Below are 17,043 nucleotides of genomic sequence, written 5' to 3' on the forward strand. Positions count from 1 at the left end.
AAATCCAGAAGCCACCGCAAAAGACAGGCAGCAGACACCGCCGGGCCACACACCTCTGCTCCTCCCCGGCTCACCTTGCCTTAACTCTCCAGAAGGGAACTAGCGGTTTCAGGCGCAGGGGCAAAGAAAACGCCTCCGCGGGACACACACCCCAAGCTCCCTTCAAAAAAATGCCGCTTGCCTCAGTCTCAGTCCCTCCTTCACATCGACGTCTGAACTCGCCTCCGTGTCCCAGTTCAAACAGGCGGCTCAAGGAAATGTCTTCTGCTACCATCGACAAACTTGACCTGACCTGAGTGCTCAAGCACTCGCAGCCAGCTCATCTCCTCCTGGGAAAGACAAAGTCAGATGCATGCCACTGGTTCATCCTATGATCAGATGAAACTCTGCAGTGGTGAGATAAGGACACGTGGAATGACTAAGAGTAACTGAGAGCAGAAACTCAATAGAGAGTGTAACACTGCACATGTGCCTGATACCTAAATAAGACAGAACTCGAATCCGGGATATGGTCAAGGTTGAGGAAAAGGAAGGAGGGAGAGACCAGCCCCAAGTACAGTTGCCCCTCACCATTGGAGCATTCATATCTATGACTTGTAGGATGTAGCATTCAGTTTTCTGTATTACTTTTTTTTAACGAAAACAAGCACTGGTTTGGACATCCTGTTACAGCTCTGCTGGGCAATTGTTGAGGTCTGAGCTTGAATCTCCCCGAGAAGCTTGTGACTGCTCACCGTCTCTATCACTCAGAGACAAGTGCTGAAGGAGTTGTACTTGGCCCAGCTTGTAGAACCATAGTAGGATAGACCTTGGGTATCAGAGGCAAACAACTTCTAAACTTGTGGCCGAGACCTAGAATATCCTGCTTAATTTATGGGCCCTCAAATGGGATGCGACAGGTAATTTTCCAGATAAATCCATTGTGCATTCTAGTACTTCATGTCCTGAGTTAATTGAGTAATCTGTTTTATGGCGAGTTGGCTATAAAATTTCCTTGCAATCCATTCAATTATTGGAAAGCTTGTAAAATAAAGGGTTATAGCAACACAAAACTTTCAGAGCCTGCTACCAGTCCTTCTCTGAAAGTCTTAACAAACTCACTAAAACAGCCACTAAATCAGGTAACTTACTGTAAGAAAATAATATGTTTATAGTCTTCACCTTACACTATATTGCTACTTAGCTCGTGGATTACCAGGTGTTATTACCAAAAACACTTATGCAATGTGAGCTACTTAGGTGATATTGCCACTTATTTTCCAACCCATTCTGATTTACCTAAGAGGTGGCCAGGGGCATGGAAACCTCAAGAAATTGCAAATTGTCCCAGCTCACCGTTGCAGCCCAAGGCATAACATTCAATACGATGACCTCTGCTGTGACCTGTGACTTGGGGAGACAATGGATATTCTTTGGAGGGGAGAGCCCCCACTGCTAGAGCACCACTTGAAATTACACTGAGAAGAGCAGTTTCTGTTTTGCAGTCCTACCGCAAACACTTATCCTAAATCAGGTTCATGCAATGATTACCTTGCGAACTACTAAAACCTCTCCAGCTACCTGTATGTTGTACTCCTGCGTGAAGCCCTATCTACTGAAATAGTAGCTTTTGATTTGCTGCATTTATGCATGTATACTGTACGAAATTACCATCTTTTGTGTAATTTCCTCCCAAATGTTTGCCCTATGTGTTTTGCTGGCTTCAGAAGCTGGTGCCCTTAACCGCTGCTAACCAGGAGTAAAGGGACTGATCTCCCTTTTTCAACATGGTTGGACTGGCCTGTTTCTAATGGTTATATTTAACTTGCCTAGGTCCCTAGTATATGATATAAAAACTATACCCGAGCCTATAAGGAAAGTGCTACCTGTGCGACTGGTCAAAAGAACCCTATTTAACAGATGAAAACCAGACTTACAAAAAATGTGTAAGTCATCCCTATGTAAACCTTGTGACCAACAAGGTAATGTGCATGATATTTAAAAGTGGGCATGTAGAAAATCAATACTACTATGTCCCTACAGTGACAAGGTCAATAAAAATATTTTCACTGTGGCAGGCCTAGCTGTTCTATGTAGAAAACCAAAGTGCAGATTAAAATACTAACACTGCTAACTCAGAAAAGAGGCCAGCTAGAAAAGTGGTTCATTAACTATTTTAATAGTTATTACAAATCCAATTCAATTGTGAAATCAGACTTTCTTAAATATTAAGCAAGAGTAACTTTTAGAAAGTTACCTTTGCCAAGTCTGTAGCTCCTGGAGGCTAATTTTCATTAGATCTCCAGCAGTATCTCAGCCAGTGATTACCCCCCTTAAATAAGTGTGAAGGAGGTATGGAATGTCTCCCAGGAGCAAACAATAGGCTGAACTGAATGGGCAGAGATGACTCCTTTGTGCTTAACAGAATATGCAGAGTTGGAGCCGTGAGCACTGTTTTGGCAGCACAGTTTCAAATCCCACTTGACAGGTTTATTGAGCCATATGTAGCACTGAGGGTGCACTTGAAAAGGGGAGAGAGCAGGAGGCCAAGACAATTCTTGTGGATTTCCTGTCTGGTTGTTAAAGGGCTCTGTTGTTGTCCTAAATGACTACTGTCTCTGGGTTTTTGTGGGTACAGTGCCTGCTTCAAACTGGATTTTTGTGTAAGATGTCAGAGGACACACAAATTACCATACTACACTCCCCATTCACACCACCAGTTTCAGAGCCCATGTTTAGTGCGGACCTTTGCTATATTGGGACTGTTTACAGTAAGGCAAACAGGAACTATTGCAAAAGTAGCTAGGCCAAGGCCTGGGAATATTTACCATAATGGAGCATCCCCACCACTGTTCCCATTAACATGCGCGCCTGCGCGCAGCGATGTCTCTGTGAGCCCACAGAGTAATACTTAAAGCGCGCACAAGCAGCTTAGGACCGTTCGCGCCGACGCTTTTAAAATGCGTGCGGCACGAAAAACTGTCACTTCCTTCTGCAGTTGGTGGCGGTAGAGACCGCCCGCAGTTGTGGCTCCTGATGCCTTTGTTTTGTTAAAAGGGCACAGCTGCGAGGCAGATTTTGTGCCTTTTTGGAAGTAATCGCAGTGCCGTGTGCACTGAAATGAACATGAATACTTTCACGAAGGGGCACACAATCTGCCCCGCAGCTGTGGCCTATTAACAAATGAGAGGCAGCAAGACTACAAGCATGACGTGTGCCTTCAGGTGTTTCTGAAAGCACACGTCTGCTTGTAGACTTGCTGCATTTCTTTTGTTAATAGAGCGGGCAGATTGTGTGCCCGTTCTACTAACAAAAGAAATGCAGCAAGTCTATAAGCAGATTATTATGAGTTTGGCGGTGCGGGACCACCCCATTCCCACACCACCAAACCCATGTGAGCACCACTGGCTAGATTTTGACTTTTTTCGTTACTGGTATGCTGTCCCCTGGCGTGTCCTATAAAAAAGGCACCGCAATGGGAATGCAAAAGCAAATTCCAGCAGGGCATGAACTGCAAAGTCCATGCTGTGCAGGAACTGGGGGTGCATGCACACAGGGGGGCATAACAAGTGCCCCCCTGCATGTATCCACTGGTATGCGATTTTGTAGTCTCCCAAAATTTCCCTACCCTGTGAACAGAGCTCCAGTTGAGAATCTTTAGTAAAATCTTATAATGGTACCACCGTTGGGAGTCCTGTGCTTTTCTAAAGCTGAAATGTACTTGCCTGTGTAACCAATACATGTCATGGTGTGTGTATCTAAATTGCAAACCTGCCTTAAGACCCATCATGTGGCGCTGTATGTGTGGAAATGCACCGTCTTTTCACTTTTTAAGCAAACGTTTGGAGTGATTTTTGCACAGATATTTGTTGCTGCACCCACACGCGCAGTCTGGTTCTTAGCAAACATAGCCTTGGCTGCAGCGCACAGAGACCTTACACTGCCGCACAGAGGAAAAAAATTAGATGGAACATTGATCCCCACCACAAGCTACTGCCACACATAAATGTGGCATCTCCAATCACCCACTTGAGAACACTTTCTGAACCTGTGGGAGATCAGAAGAGCACTAGTCCTGCTGTCAGTAACAGTCCCTGAAGGACTGGACCTACACCCTGTTGCAACCTGGAAAAAAAGTGGACTCCAGTGGTCATAAGGCTGACCTCCTAAGTGGCTACAGGGAGACAATAAGCTGAAAGAGGCATTTTCCTGGAAGTACCCAGCTGACAGGTGGCAATTGGTCATGGTTTCGACCTTTCTGTTAACCTATGCCTGACACACTGCGAGCCTCAAAGTGCCACCCCTGGGGTGCTATGGGCCTCATAACTGTAGAGATTCAAAGGGAGAGGAGAGTCGAGGCTAAAGATTCCACACAAGTCAGCAATACCCTATCTAGGCTTGGTCTATTGCATGTTATGGTGCACAGTGGCCTGGAACACGACCTCCATATGTTCCAAAAAGAGTGACAAAAGTGCCACTAGAACAAGGGGTGGCCCAGCACTCAACTAATAGATCATGTGAATGGAACTTGTTTATACTCCACAAATTTTAAGACTCAACATTTAGATAACAGTATATTAAGATCTTCCCAAAAAGTAAAGAAACACTGATGGATTTTGAGTGTAGTTATGAAAATATTTATTCTTTTCTTAATTTCTTAAAATTCATAATCGCCAACGCGTTTCATCCTCATACGGACTTCTTCAGGGCTCTGATGTATTTTAAGATCTTTATTTGGGTTAAAGGATTCTTATGTGCGATCCATTTGAGTTTTAAAAACAAGACAATATGCTACGAAAACACAAATACGTGTATTTGTGTTGCTCCTCTGGATCCTAGGGGGATCTAGTTTCTATTCATGTTTTTAGAGTAGGGTATTTGGGATATATGTCTCCCCTCCTACACAAGTAGCATCCAGTTCAGCGTCCAACATATGTTTTACCCAAGTAAATGCATTCCAATGACAAAACTTTTCTACTTTATTGCTGGCAATCCTGCCGGATGCACGGAGGAGATCATTGCTGGTGATTGTGAATAAAGTAAGCCCTAGTGTAATCTTGTCTGATGTAGTCAGTATTGCAACACTGATAATATTAGTAGCTCAGGATAATTTTCATTGAACATAAGAAGCTCTTATTAGAGAAACGTTTGGAGATCCTGGCCTAAAGTATGGACATATGCAAAAAAAATTGGGCTACCTTTGCACTCTAGCTGAACACCTGCCTCTCTGGTATCAACAACCCAACATGATTCAATGCTCTATTATCCTATTATAGCCATGTTGTACTTCTGTGAAAAACAGCACAGGGCCATCACATTTACACATTTTGCTTAAACATACAATAATAATGGTGTAAGAACGTACATCCATTATTGTGACAGTAATGAATGATAAGCACACTGTCAGATTCAACAAAGGATAGAGTGGTAGGTGTAAGGTGCATTGCACTTTGTTTAATGGAAATTTATACAAAGGATTTGGACTTGACATCTTTTACAGTAAAAATAACAATTTTCACAATCTGACAAAAATATAGACAGGAAATCTGTCTTGTGCCACATAGATTATTTTAACACATTTACATCAAGTTTTAGTGGTCCCATACTGTACATCATTCTCCAGCTGTCAACAGCCAATGTTTGTGTCTCGTAGCCGTGTAATCAATTACATGGCCTGTTAGTCATGTTGCCGCAAATACAAAAATACATAACAGGTTATCAAATGGCTTGACAAAATAATATAGATACAAATATATATATATATGTATTATATATGTGTATATATATTGTTGAATATATATACACATACACACACCATTGTATACATGTAATACATGACAAATTACTAATATATACAAAACATAGTTCTTTAAATTACAAAATCCTTCATAAGGCATCTCCTGAATATAAATGCCAGATCCACAAGTAGAAGAGGGGAAGGCAATGATAAGGGGTCAAAATGGCTAAGGTCCTTTGGCTCCGAATTTTTGGCCAGTGAATTATTTTTAAAGGCCACTTAGAAGAAGTTCTGTGCTTTTTTGGCAAGCGTCTTCTAATGTTTCGATCTTTACCCTGCAGTTACATGGGTAACAAATCCAAAGTGTGCGAAACACATGTTATTACTAAAAATACCTCCCAGGTTCCCACACAACATGAATTGTATGAGCATCAATTTTGTGCAACAAGATTCAATATGTTGCCGCATACCTGAGAGTCACTGCTGTCAGCAAAAATTCCTACTCATTGCCGAAGGGGTGCTTCCAATGTACTGGGCTGGTAGCTATTCATCATAAGCACTATTATGCAATATCCTAAACAGAATAACCCAGAAGGTGTTGATGAGTGTAAGAAAATAGGTGTCTTTAATTAAAATCTGAAGTTCAAAACTAGTCATCAAAAGTCAACACTACATTTTCAACTATTAATCTATTGTTTTAAAAAGCTGCCCAATCTGAGCATCTGTAAATTGTTACTTTAAAACAATTTAACTTCTTTCCAACTTTGAGTCCTAGCATCTGCATTAAAGGATTGTTATGGTTTTGAACACAGAACCTTGACTGAAACCTTTGTGACTTTTAATCTTACAGCTACAATCTCCCTGGCTTTCACATACCATGATCCTGAGATCAAAGACTTTCTTGTCAGTCCTCCCTATGCAACTATGCATAGCAACTAATTAAGCCCATCAACGTGTCTAATTAGATTATGTGATATAACGAGAGGCTGCTTTCAAACTTTTTTCTACTTGTGTGGCTTTACCATTAATCTTTTTACACAGTCAGTAAAGGTCGTACCAGATATTGTACTAACACAGTTCAGAACAGTTCACATATCTGTTGAACTGGGCTGTATTCAGACACTTATGATGGTGATAAATGTAAGCAATCGAACTAAAAGCAACCTGAATAGAGAGTTCATGTGTTTCTGAAAACACACTAAAATGTTATTATATATGGTTTCCTTGTTAAATTTGATTGCAACATAGTGTCATTGATAAAACATGAATGAACTCAGCACCCAAATTCTACAGTTAAGTAGCCTTAAAATAACCGTGGATATCATATGTAGGAAAAGCAGTGATATCTCTGCAACAAAGGACAGAACAGACTGCCTGTGTGTATTAAGCCCAGTAAAGAAAGCATTACAGCTACTTCATACTTAGCACTTCAGTGTAGCATCATTCAAGAGACCTTTGCACTTACTGCAAAGCCATACAGAGAAGATCATTAACACTTTTGTTTTCACAATTTAACATGTACAACACAAAAACATTTTTTGTAAAGAATCACTGAGTGACTGCTAGTCACTGAGGTCGAAACCTTTCACCTTCAAGCACACACTGGGATAAACCTCATTATTTTGACCAGTTCCTTAAACAGAACTTAAACAATAGGTTTTTTTTTCTGAAACCTTGAATATTATGTTGAGCCATTAAACAATAGTAACTTGCAGTATCTACAGTAAAGCATAAATAAACATAATATTACTATAGGCAAGAAAACAGCATTACAGAACTGGTAAAAAACATCTACAAAAGCACCCTTAAAATAGATTTGTTCTTCATATATTACAAACTTATTACACACACAGAACTGCACATTTCAAGAACCCTAAAGAGCAGCTATTTTGAAGGCCATGCCAGAGGTCCATAGTCCATGATTTGCCAGATAGCTTGAACAGAATTCTGGGAAAGTATAAAGACTCTGTACCCGGTCCTTTCTGAAACAATTTGTATTATAACACGATTACTGGGGCGGTACAAGAAATAAGTATAGCTAATGCCCATACATAAACAGTGTTTCTGCGTTAAGAAAAACTGGGAATGCTTCTTTTTGTTGCAAGCAAAACAAAAACATTAAAGTGGTATATAAATATGATGTAATCTACTGTCAGTTTTATTTGCTACATGACTATGTTATTTATTCGAAATTATGGGGAAATTTTGTTTGAAGGGCCACAGTTCCCATATCCTTGTAATTGTATTGAGGTAAGGGAGTAAATTACAGCTAGCCTCAACAGTCAGGCAAGTCTAGTCCAACTTACGCTTCATACCAGTGACAGGGTACAGAGTTTACATTTGACGTAAACCGCTGCTGGCCCTGCTGTGGTCAGACCAAGGAATGAAATAAACGGAAACGATAATCCTCATAATTCGACCACAGAGTGTGAGAATGTACCTGGCACCTTATGATGTTGGGAAATGAATCAACAAGGGACTTTCAGAAGCAATCTGGGGCTCCTCATCCTACAAGTCCAGGTGCAGCAAAAAATGAAGAAAACAAGATTGCAGAACACTGTGCTGTCAAAGGAGGGCACCTGACATACCTCAACCAGAGGAATGTACCAGACATGGTGCTTTGAAGGTTACCAGGAAGCTGAACTTCTGCTCCATGCCAGTCACAGTAGCCATCTTGAACCTTTTTAAAGTTTATACAACTGGTTTCTGGGTTTCCCATCTGCACTGCACGAGCATCATCCAGTTTCACATTAATCACGGTACCACCTGTGTGCTGTCACATTGATCCCACTCTTATACTAAACTTGATTTTTTTTCATTATGAAAAACTGACAAACTTTAGTACTATGAAGCTGTGCTTAAATAAGAGAAAACAATAAATCATATCTTAGTTCTGCAAATAAGGTTTGCAATGTGTACAGTGTGGAAAGTGCTTGATAGATGCCTTTAGCCTCTTTGATACTTTTCATATGATTGCTACAGTACAGTCAAAGATGTCTGCCCCCAAAGACGAAACAAATACTCTGAATCCGTTCCCTCCGATACTGGTGCCGGGTCAAATGCCTTCTAAAACATTTTAGCTACTGGCACATTTAGTGGAAAAATCAGCATTTTCCCCATTGATTAAAGCTGAGAGTATGATATCCACAATTTGTTTTTGGCTGAACAGAACTTGGGCAAGCAGATATCTGCAAAACAGCTTACTAGACCAAATTGTTTTGAAATGACAACAGATACAGGTGTATATTTTACTGAAGAACACCAGTCTGGCTCATGCACTGAAGTCTACAATCTCCACCGGCGGCGACACCTGATGATTCTTTCCTTCAACAGTGCCATTGTTCACAAGTTTCATCAGAAATCTACCAAATCATCAAGTTCCTGCTTGAGACTGGTGGTTGCTTTCTTGCAGAAGGAATGCTTTTTTTTTCATCCCTAGGAGTTTTAGTTCCACCTCACAATTCGTAGGAGCAGAACTCCTCCGGAGGTCGGCGTAGAATCCAAAAGAGTCAAAAGCTTCCAATCATCACTTCTTGAATGGTGCAAGTTTGGTGAAGGTGTGCCAGAAGGGTGCTGGTTTACACTTGGGTTCAGCCAGTGCAAAGACCTGCTGCTGCGGAATGCTGGTAGGTACCGTAATATGCCGCTGGTGCATGGGGTGCAAGTTCTGGTGTGAAGGAGGTACAGCGCAACCGTTGACACCTGCAGCAGAAGTTGAACATTGTGTTAGATCAACATGAACATTTCACTGCACACACTGTAAAAAATAATAGCGTCAAAGGTCCACAACTTCCAACAATCACTCATTTATATCCCCTCCCCCCGTCGGTTTGTACTGACCCCTTTCTTGTGATTAGTCAATCCTGCAGCTACTCTTGTGAAACATGTGCACCCTTGACCAGGGCCAAATCCAGCCTGCCTCTACTTAATTAATGCACAAATACTGCAGATTCTAGTATGTTTTCAATACATTACTCCATGTGTGCTTCCCACTGTACCAATGAATGACATTATTACTCCAGGGAAGCATGCAGATACTCATTAGTGATCGGTTGCCGACTTGATGTACAGTAACCACACTTTGAAGTCATCGCCCAATCATTCGATGCATAATTAAATATTTGTATGATATTAATGCACTACATCAGTGCATACTCATGCCCAATGTGTAAAAGAGGTGCCCAATATGTTATTACTGTCTGTCGCTTGGCATTTGTGTACTTACCTGTTTCTTAGCACATAGACGCAAATCAGCAAATCTGATGGGCAAGTTAGGAATGTTGATAAACAATGTGAGTGATTATGTCACTACAGGAGGCCAGCCTCAATACAGCAAGAAGGCAATCAAAAGTGTTTGTCGTAATCAGCATTTCACGCGCTCTTACCTTTCATCTTTCCATTCCGGGACTTTTTTGCATTTTGCATGGCTTGCTTCTTCTGATTTTCTGAAATTTCCATCCCTAAATATAAAAGACAAGACCGTAAGTACAGTTGAATTTGGTATCCTAGTAGTTCTTATTACTCTAATGGTAATCAAATATTATATTTACATTTGATGCTTATTTACGGGCACAAAAACAGGTGGCGTAAAAGAAATATTCTAATAGTTTCTGTTTCCAAGGATATCTCTTCGGCCTCTAGCACAAACTCAAGATAGTGTCTGAATACAGGAAGTGTACGGGGAGATACTATTCAGCCCAATACACCACCAGTATGAGGAAACAATGCACAAACTAAACCTCTTCACTCTTTGCGATAGGATATTTTGTGTTTGGCTCAAGAGTTAAGTCGTATGAGTTCAAACAATGTGTAAGAGAATTGGCATAAAGAGAACAGTATACGACCTCTTCGGTGCCAGCTTAATTGACCATGAATAAGTCAAACACTAGTACATCAGCAACAGATGGTGCTGAATTTCCCAGGATAAGTACTCATATTTACTGTACTTAACTATAATCACGGAGAAATTAAGTTACAATTGGGACTAGTGGGAATGGACAGTTGAATGGCTAAATCCACAGTACAAATATAGGCCAGCGGGTATGCGGATAAGTGAAGGCACAGGTGTAGAAATCATAGTACACCACTCTTATTGATTGGAGAGGTTCAATAATGGTGGTCTGGGTTCATATTACTTGTGTAAGCATTATCCTGTTTTGTTAGTTTCGCATGGAACATAGGGCTGAGACATTGTTCACACCAACCATCAACCATAAAGCTTTAAAAAGCACAGCAGAGTTTTTCACTGTAGTCAGTAACATTATTGTATCGGTTATCCAATACTTAGGTCTGATCTGTCCCTTATTTCATGTTTTAATCCCTAATAACTGATTAAGAAAATTTGCACAGCCCACTGTATTTTAATTGTAGTTCAAAGAGCACAATTAGCAGGAAGGCCAGAACAACAGTAAGTAGAGTGCTCTAGGCTTTATGACTTGCCCTGAAAATGATAATGCGCTTTTAGACCGATGTTTGTATCTTTCAGAAAACGGTCTGTAAAGACTAGTTGATTACGAGGTTCTTATATGCCTGTAAGGATCCCCTTTATTCCTCCTTTTACAAGATTTTGTTGGCACCTAAAGCTGTGAAATGCTAGTTTGAATCATTGGAAATGGAAGCAAACAACAGACTATCCTAATCGATTATGATGTAGTTCTTCCTCTTAAGCCCTGTTTAAAATGATACTAGTGTTTATGGCAATGTTGAAACAATTTTTGGGGATGGTCCAGCACAAAAGGTGGTAAAGTAAACCAGCTGTGGATTAGCATCTACTTCAACTATAATTTTGTTTCTGCTCTTGAGGAGGAGGCATTGAAAGATTCAGGTCCTGAAAAATTACAATCTAGAGCTGAATCTCATGTTCCCCCTGATCATTGACTTTTTTATTATAAAATGTCAGCTCTCATTAGAATTAATAGCTGAAAGGATGTTGCATGGTGTTTCCATTTTCCACTAGAGTGAAACTCTTACATGTTACTGTGCAGCTGATTACAACTCAGTTTCATCCGCTGGTAAATTTTCAGCAGAAGCTGTATCAGTGGCGTAAATAAACTTTGGTTATAGGACACACTTGGAGGTGGTAGGCTATCATCAGAGTAGATCCAATAAGAAGCCCCTTAAAACAATTGAAATTATATAAATATCAAAGGACACCCTTGCAGGACTTACAAACGGTCCTACTTTTAGTTGTGTGGATCTGTTGTCTATAATGTCATTAAACCTAAGCAGAGCGTTGCCATTGGCCTTGACAACCTATTTGGATAGAGAAGGAGGTCCGCATCAACAATGCCACCAAATATCCAGGGCGACTGAAATAACATTTGTCCACTGTCTTCAGGGCCTTTTTGTTCCAGATGCCCATCAGCATGGTTTCTGTACCATGTTCAGTATTATTTAACAAATCAGTCCCATCACAAATCGCTCATCAACACTGAACATGTCCATGAGACTTCCAGAAACTCAGGAAAGTAGTTAGCAGCCTACACAAGTCTTAATAAATGATTAAATGAGTGGGCCGTGTCACTTATTTATGTTATACTAATATATCACATTATTTTCAATTGGTGGCCGAAACTATCAAATCAAATTGGTCACAGAAGCAAACACAAATGTTTTCTTTATATAATTATTTTGTGTGCCACTACAAATGAGCATAATAGTGCAATGTGTTAGTTGTCTGCCTGTAGGGTATTTGAACCCTCAGAGTGGCAAAACTCTTATTCTAAAATGGATAACTTCCCCATTCATGGTTTGAGGTAGCTGTCTTTCCAAACCCTTAGGTATTCAAGTACTAGCTCTTTTGAGTGGTATAGAGTTGCATCTGTATGCAAGGATGTTTTTTTTTTTTAGCCTAAGGCATGAAGTTCTTCTCAATGGGAAGGTGCGTTCTGTTTTTTTAATTCTTTGAGCATGGGCTGAGGTGAGAAAATGTAACCTCCTCAACTCCGAGGGTGGGTTTAAAATAGGTTTGCCAAATCTCGCCCTGGCAAGAGGACAGCACTCTTCCAGTCTTGAGCTTTTAGCTTAGAAATCGTTGTTTTTAAGCATGGTAATCTAATGGTTTGAGTTTAACTAAACAAAGATTATTAGTCTTTCGATGCAATGACATGTCAAAAGACCGATTGGGACTCAAAAACAGAAGTCAGAGTGCACTTAATTTACATATTGTAGGAACTGTATCGGTGGTGTTAACTATGGTTGTCATTGTCTTTATGAGTCTGTGGGGCCGAACTTCGTTTTTCGCATGCTGCGGTGAAGGACTTTGTATTATTTTGACCACTGTTAGAGGCATGAATAAGACCCAAGCTGTTATACATTCATATACAAATTAGGAAGTGCTAACAGATCTCTGCACTAAACTTCACTTTCACATAAATAAATGTATCAAGAAATTGGCCGATTTCCAGATACATCTACAGACTGGTATGTATTTGAACAAAAAATCTCTTACAGTACAGCAATAAGTTTCCTCTTTTTCCTAATCGTTTTTTTTTTAGAAATGCGTGGGCGGTTCCCATCTCAAAAAAGCTGAAGGGACGGAAGACTTAGTAGAGAAGATTTACAAGAAGTAAAATTCACTTAAGTGGTGTATTCAGAGTCCACATATTCACATCTTCAATTTCATTTTAGAGACAATGGGCTTGATTCACAGAGATTTGCTCTGAGCAAAGTAGGAGATGCAGTTGAGTAAACCTTTGTGAATGAAAATTAAACATTTAAAGGTTTCTCAAAGCATCACACTTTGTGTATAAGGTTTAAAGTGGCTGAGGAAATATCTGGGATGCTCACTGGCACCTCCAGATTTGCTGCAGAACAAATCATCATGAAGCAGTCCGTATGCGAGTACACGTGTAACTCTTTTCTTTTCATTTTGTCTGAGACTAACATTCTCTAGGAAAAAAATAGATTCGTTTAAAAAACGGAATATTAAAAAATGTATTTATTTACAAATAAGATTGTATGTTGTATAGGGTGTTCAGATGTAGCATGCTTTGTTAGTGCTGATATCACTATATTGCTGTACTATATACCACTGGAAAATAGACATGGATTGATTCCACTGCAATGACAGATTCTAAAACAAGCACATATATACATCATTAAGGTGTTCCATATGCCACTCTAAAACAGACACATATATCATCATAAACCTGGGCAATATCCCATGCCACATGATAGATAGATCATTGTAGTGCTGTGCCATGTCCTACTAAAAAACATACATGTGTACATCACTAGAGGGACATGAGTTAACCCAGGGTTTAGGAATATACTACTGGAACTAATGGCACTGGAAAATTAATATAGTGATCTTTGAACTTTCAACATTATTACGTGACTTTTATAGAAGTTCTCCTTGAATCGGTGTTCACAGATTTCTCATCACAAAATACTAACTTAATTTAACTAAGGCCGTAACTAAAGAGAATTGATTGGAGGGGGTGCAAAAAATCAAAACTGATGACAGAATGGATCTAAAAACCCGAAGTGCAGTAATTAAACACTGATGAACAGATACATGTGATACAAATGGTGACAATCACAGCAACAAGCTCTACTGGTTGTATTAGCTTAAGAGACCCAAAAAGTGCCCCACTGGTGTCTCATGTTCGTGCTGTATTATTCACAACAACCAGGGCGGAACTGGCCTAAATAGGAACCAGGCAGTGCCCGATGGGATGGGCTCACACGTCAGTGATTGGGCCGTTTTTTTGGCTGTTTGTGGGCAGGTTTAATGGTCTGCTAAGACGGTTTTCACTTGTTAACCCGTTTACTGCGGCCGTTATTTCGGCGCAGTGCGGGCGTTCGAGAGAGTGGGAGGGGCCGCGTCGGCCGTTGAACGTTTGCAGCACCAGCCAGGTAGTGCTCCGAACGTTCAACGACAGCATCAATGGGGTTAATGTCCCTGATATGAAAGCAAACATTGCTTGTAGAAAGCACAATCCCATGCATTCTTCCATACCTTGCAAAACATTTATTCAGTGTCTCTACAAGTTCAAATTGCCCCGATGTGAAAGCATTGGTCCATTTTTAAAAGCTATATAAATCACTAATGAGGGACACTTTGATTTTTGTGCCCGGGCCTATTTTCTGTCCCAGGCCGACCCTGCCGCTAACAAGTATATCCTCCTATACAGCATCCCAAAGGCGGCTACCTAGCTTCCTAACAGCAATGGTGCAAACAACATTTTAGAACCCTTCACTACAGCAAGAAAACGAATTGGTCAATAGCAGCATCTTAGAACAAAATGTTCGGATTTACATAGAAAAACTACCAAGAGACATTACCTTGTTGGCCGAGCATGAAGCACAGGTCTCAGCCCTGCAGGAAGAGTTCGCCTCAGCCGCACTGTATCGACCAGGACCCAGGTGCGGACTGCCTGGCAGGCAGTTCTCTGTTTCTGTTTTTATAGTCACTGACTTGCCTCACAACGCAGCAGGCATCTCACACAACTAATCATATTGACTGGAAATAGACCGACCTTTCGTCAGTAAATTCAACAACAGAGAAATTCCCAGATTTCAAAAGGTTCCTTGTAAAAGAACTGCTGCTTTAGGAAAGTAGCCAGCATACTTTAATCCGAATTGTTTTTGAGTGACGAGTCCACTACGAGATTCTGGCTGTAAAAATACTACCACACACACCACTGATGTGGACAGCGGGGAAATTTTAGACGTTGGTAATGAATGTGCAAAATGGTGAGGAAATACTGATCAGACATACCGGTAAGGATAGAAAAAAACACACCGATGTCCCACTACGGATAGACACAACTATTGTACTATTTGGGAATATTGAAGGACACAGATCTAACTAGATTTGAAAATTACTGATCAATCAGAGATCAGCAATCACAAAGCAAAAAAAGAAATTGATAAATCCAGAAACCGCAAGAATAACGGACTAGGAGAGACATATGTACTGGTGTACGGAAGCAGAAGAGATCATTTATGATGAGGAGGCTGCTTAAAAAAGTATTAAAATATTGGGAAAATAGAAAGTAAATATTAACAGAAACTAGAGAACTTTCTTCCCCCGCAAACACCGAAAAATGAATCACACAGCGAAGTGAACGAGCCGCTACTAAAGATCTGAACAACAGAGTAACAACGATGATGGAAGAACCTAATCCACTGGAGGTTGGAGAGTCGTGAATCGGAACTAGAGCTGCTATTCACAGATGAATATTGATGGTGATAAGGGGAAAGTGGTATATAAAGTGTTATGTTATTGTAAAAAATGTAAGAAAAATATTTCCCAAAAAGATGAAAAAAACAAACATATAACTCTTTCCAGAAAAGAAGGCATAACATATCAAAACACTTTTTTGCAGTGCACGTTCCAAAGGTGGGATACACTAGATTCGTGCAGGTTTGGGATTCGTTTGGAATAGGCTTTTCTACGATAAAGACTTAGGGCCATATGTAGGTAAAACTGTTTTTGTGATTCTCAAATTGAGATTTTTAGGGAATCACAATTAGAGAATCTCAAAACGCAATGTAGGTACGATTAGCAAACTATTTTGCGAATCCTACATATTCCTTATTTGCGAATCGCAAATTGAGATTCGCAAATAAGGAATACCTTCCCATTCATTCCTATGGGCTAGAAGGCCCATAGGAATGAATGGGAAGACATTCTCAATTTGTGATTTCCAATTAGAGAATCGCAAATTGAGAATGCAATTTCAAGGTTGCAAGGGTGTCAATAGGACACCCTGTTGCAACCCTGAAATAAGCATGTGTGCACATGTGGCGCACATACATGCGCTAAGGGCATGTATGTGCGCAACATGGCACTTTGAAAAATGCAAAAAAGTGCATTTTTCAAAGAAATCTCATATTACCACCAACCTGAAGTTGGTGGTAATTTGCGATTCCTTAAGCCAAAAATCGCACAACTTGGTTGCTTCCTACATTGCATTTAAGGAATCGCAATTTGGGATTCCTTAAATGCATTCGCAAAATAGGGAATCGCACATTTTGCGATTCCTTATTTTGCGAGTGGGTTTTTGTCTGCTACATAGCACACTGTACAAATTGCCATCGCAAATGCAAAAATTCTGCGAATTTGAACGTTTGCGATCGCAATTTGGCTTCCTACATATGGCCCTTCGTCGCGGTTTCAAATTGGCCTTCTTCATAGACTATTCAGTATGGGCCCAATTCTTATAATACATTTTTTTTAAAGTCAGAAATGTACTCTAACCATAAGCTGACGTTTGGAATACATTACACAGAGAATTTCGAGAGAACACCTAGGTAAGCTGCAAGTATTGCACTATTCTAGACAGTTCTTGAATTATTTGAGAAATTCTAGCTACTCT

General features: G+C 40.3%; 1 protein-coding gene across 4 annotated transcripts in view; it reads right to left on the reverse strand.

Annotated features, from left to right (window-relative positions):
• Positions 1-5,407: 5,407 nt before the first annotated feature.
• SPATA13 (spermatogenesis associated 13) overlaps positions 5,408-17,043 on the reverse strand; it is a 166,748-nt gene continuing 155,112 nt past the window's right edge. For all 4 annotated transcript variants that reach the window (XM_078657101.1, XM_078657102.1, XM_078657103.1 and 1 more), the window contains 2 exons: positions 10,102-10,176; positions 5,408-9,418 (listed from right to left, as the gene is read on the reverse strand). In XM_078657101.1, coding sequence (XP_078513227.1) covers positions 9,243-9,418; positions 10,102-10,176 — 251 coding nt within the window. In that variant the 3' untranslated portion in view covers positions 5,408-9,242. The remainder of the gene's footprint in view (positions 9,419-10,101; positions 10,177-17,043) is intronic.

This window comes from Lissotriton helveticus, chromosome 8 (assembly GCF_964261635.1).
Source record: "Lissotriton helveticus chromosome 8, aLisHel1.1, whole genome shotgun sequence".
NCBI lineage: Eukaryota > Metazoa > Chordata > Amphibia > Caudata > Salamandridae > Lissotriton > Lissotriton helveticus.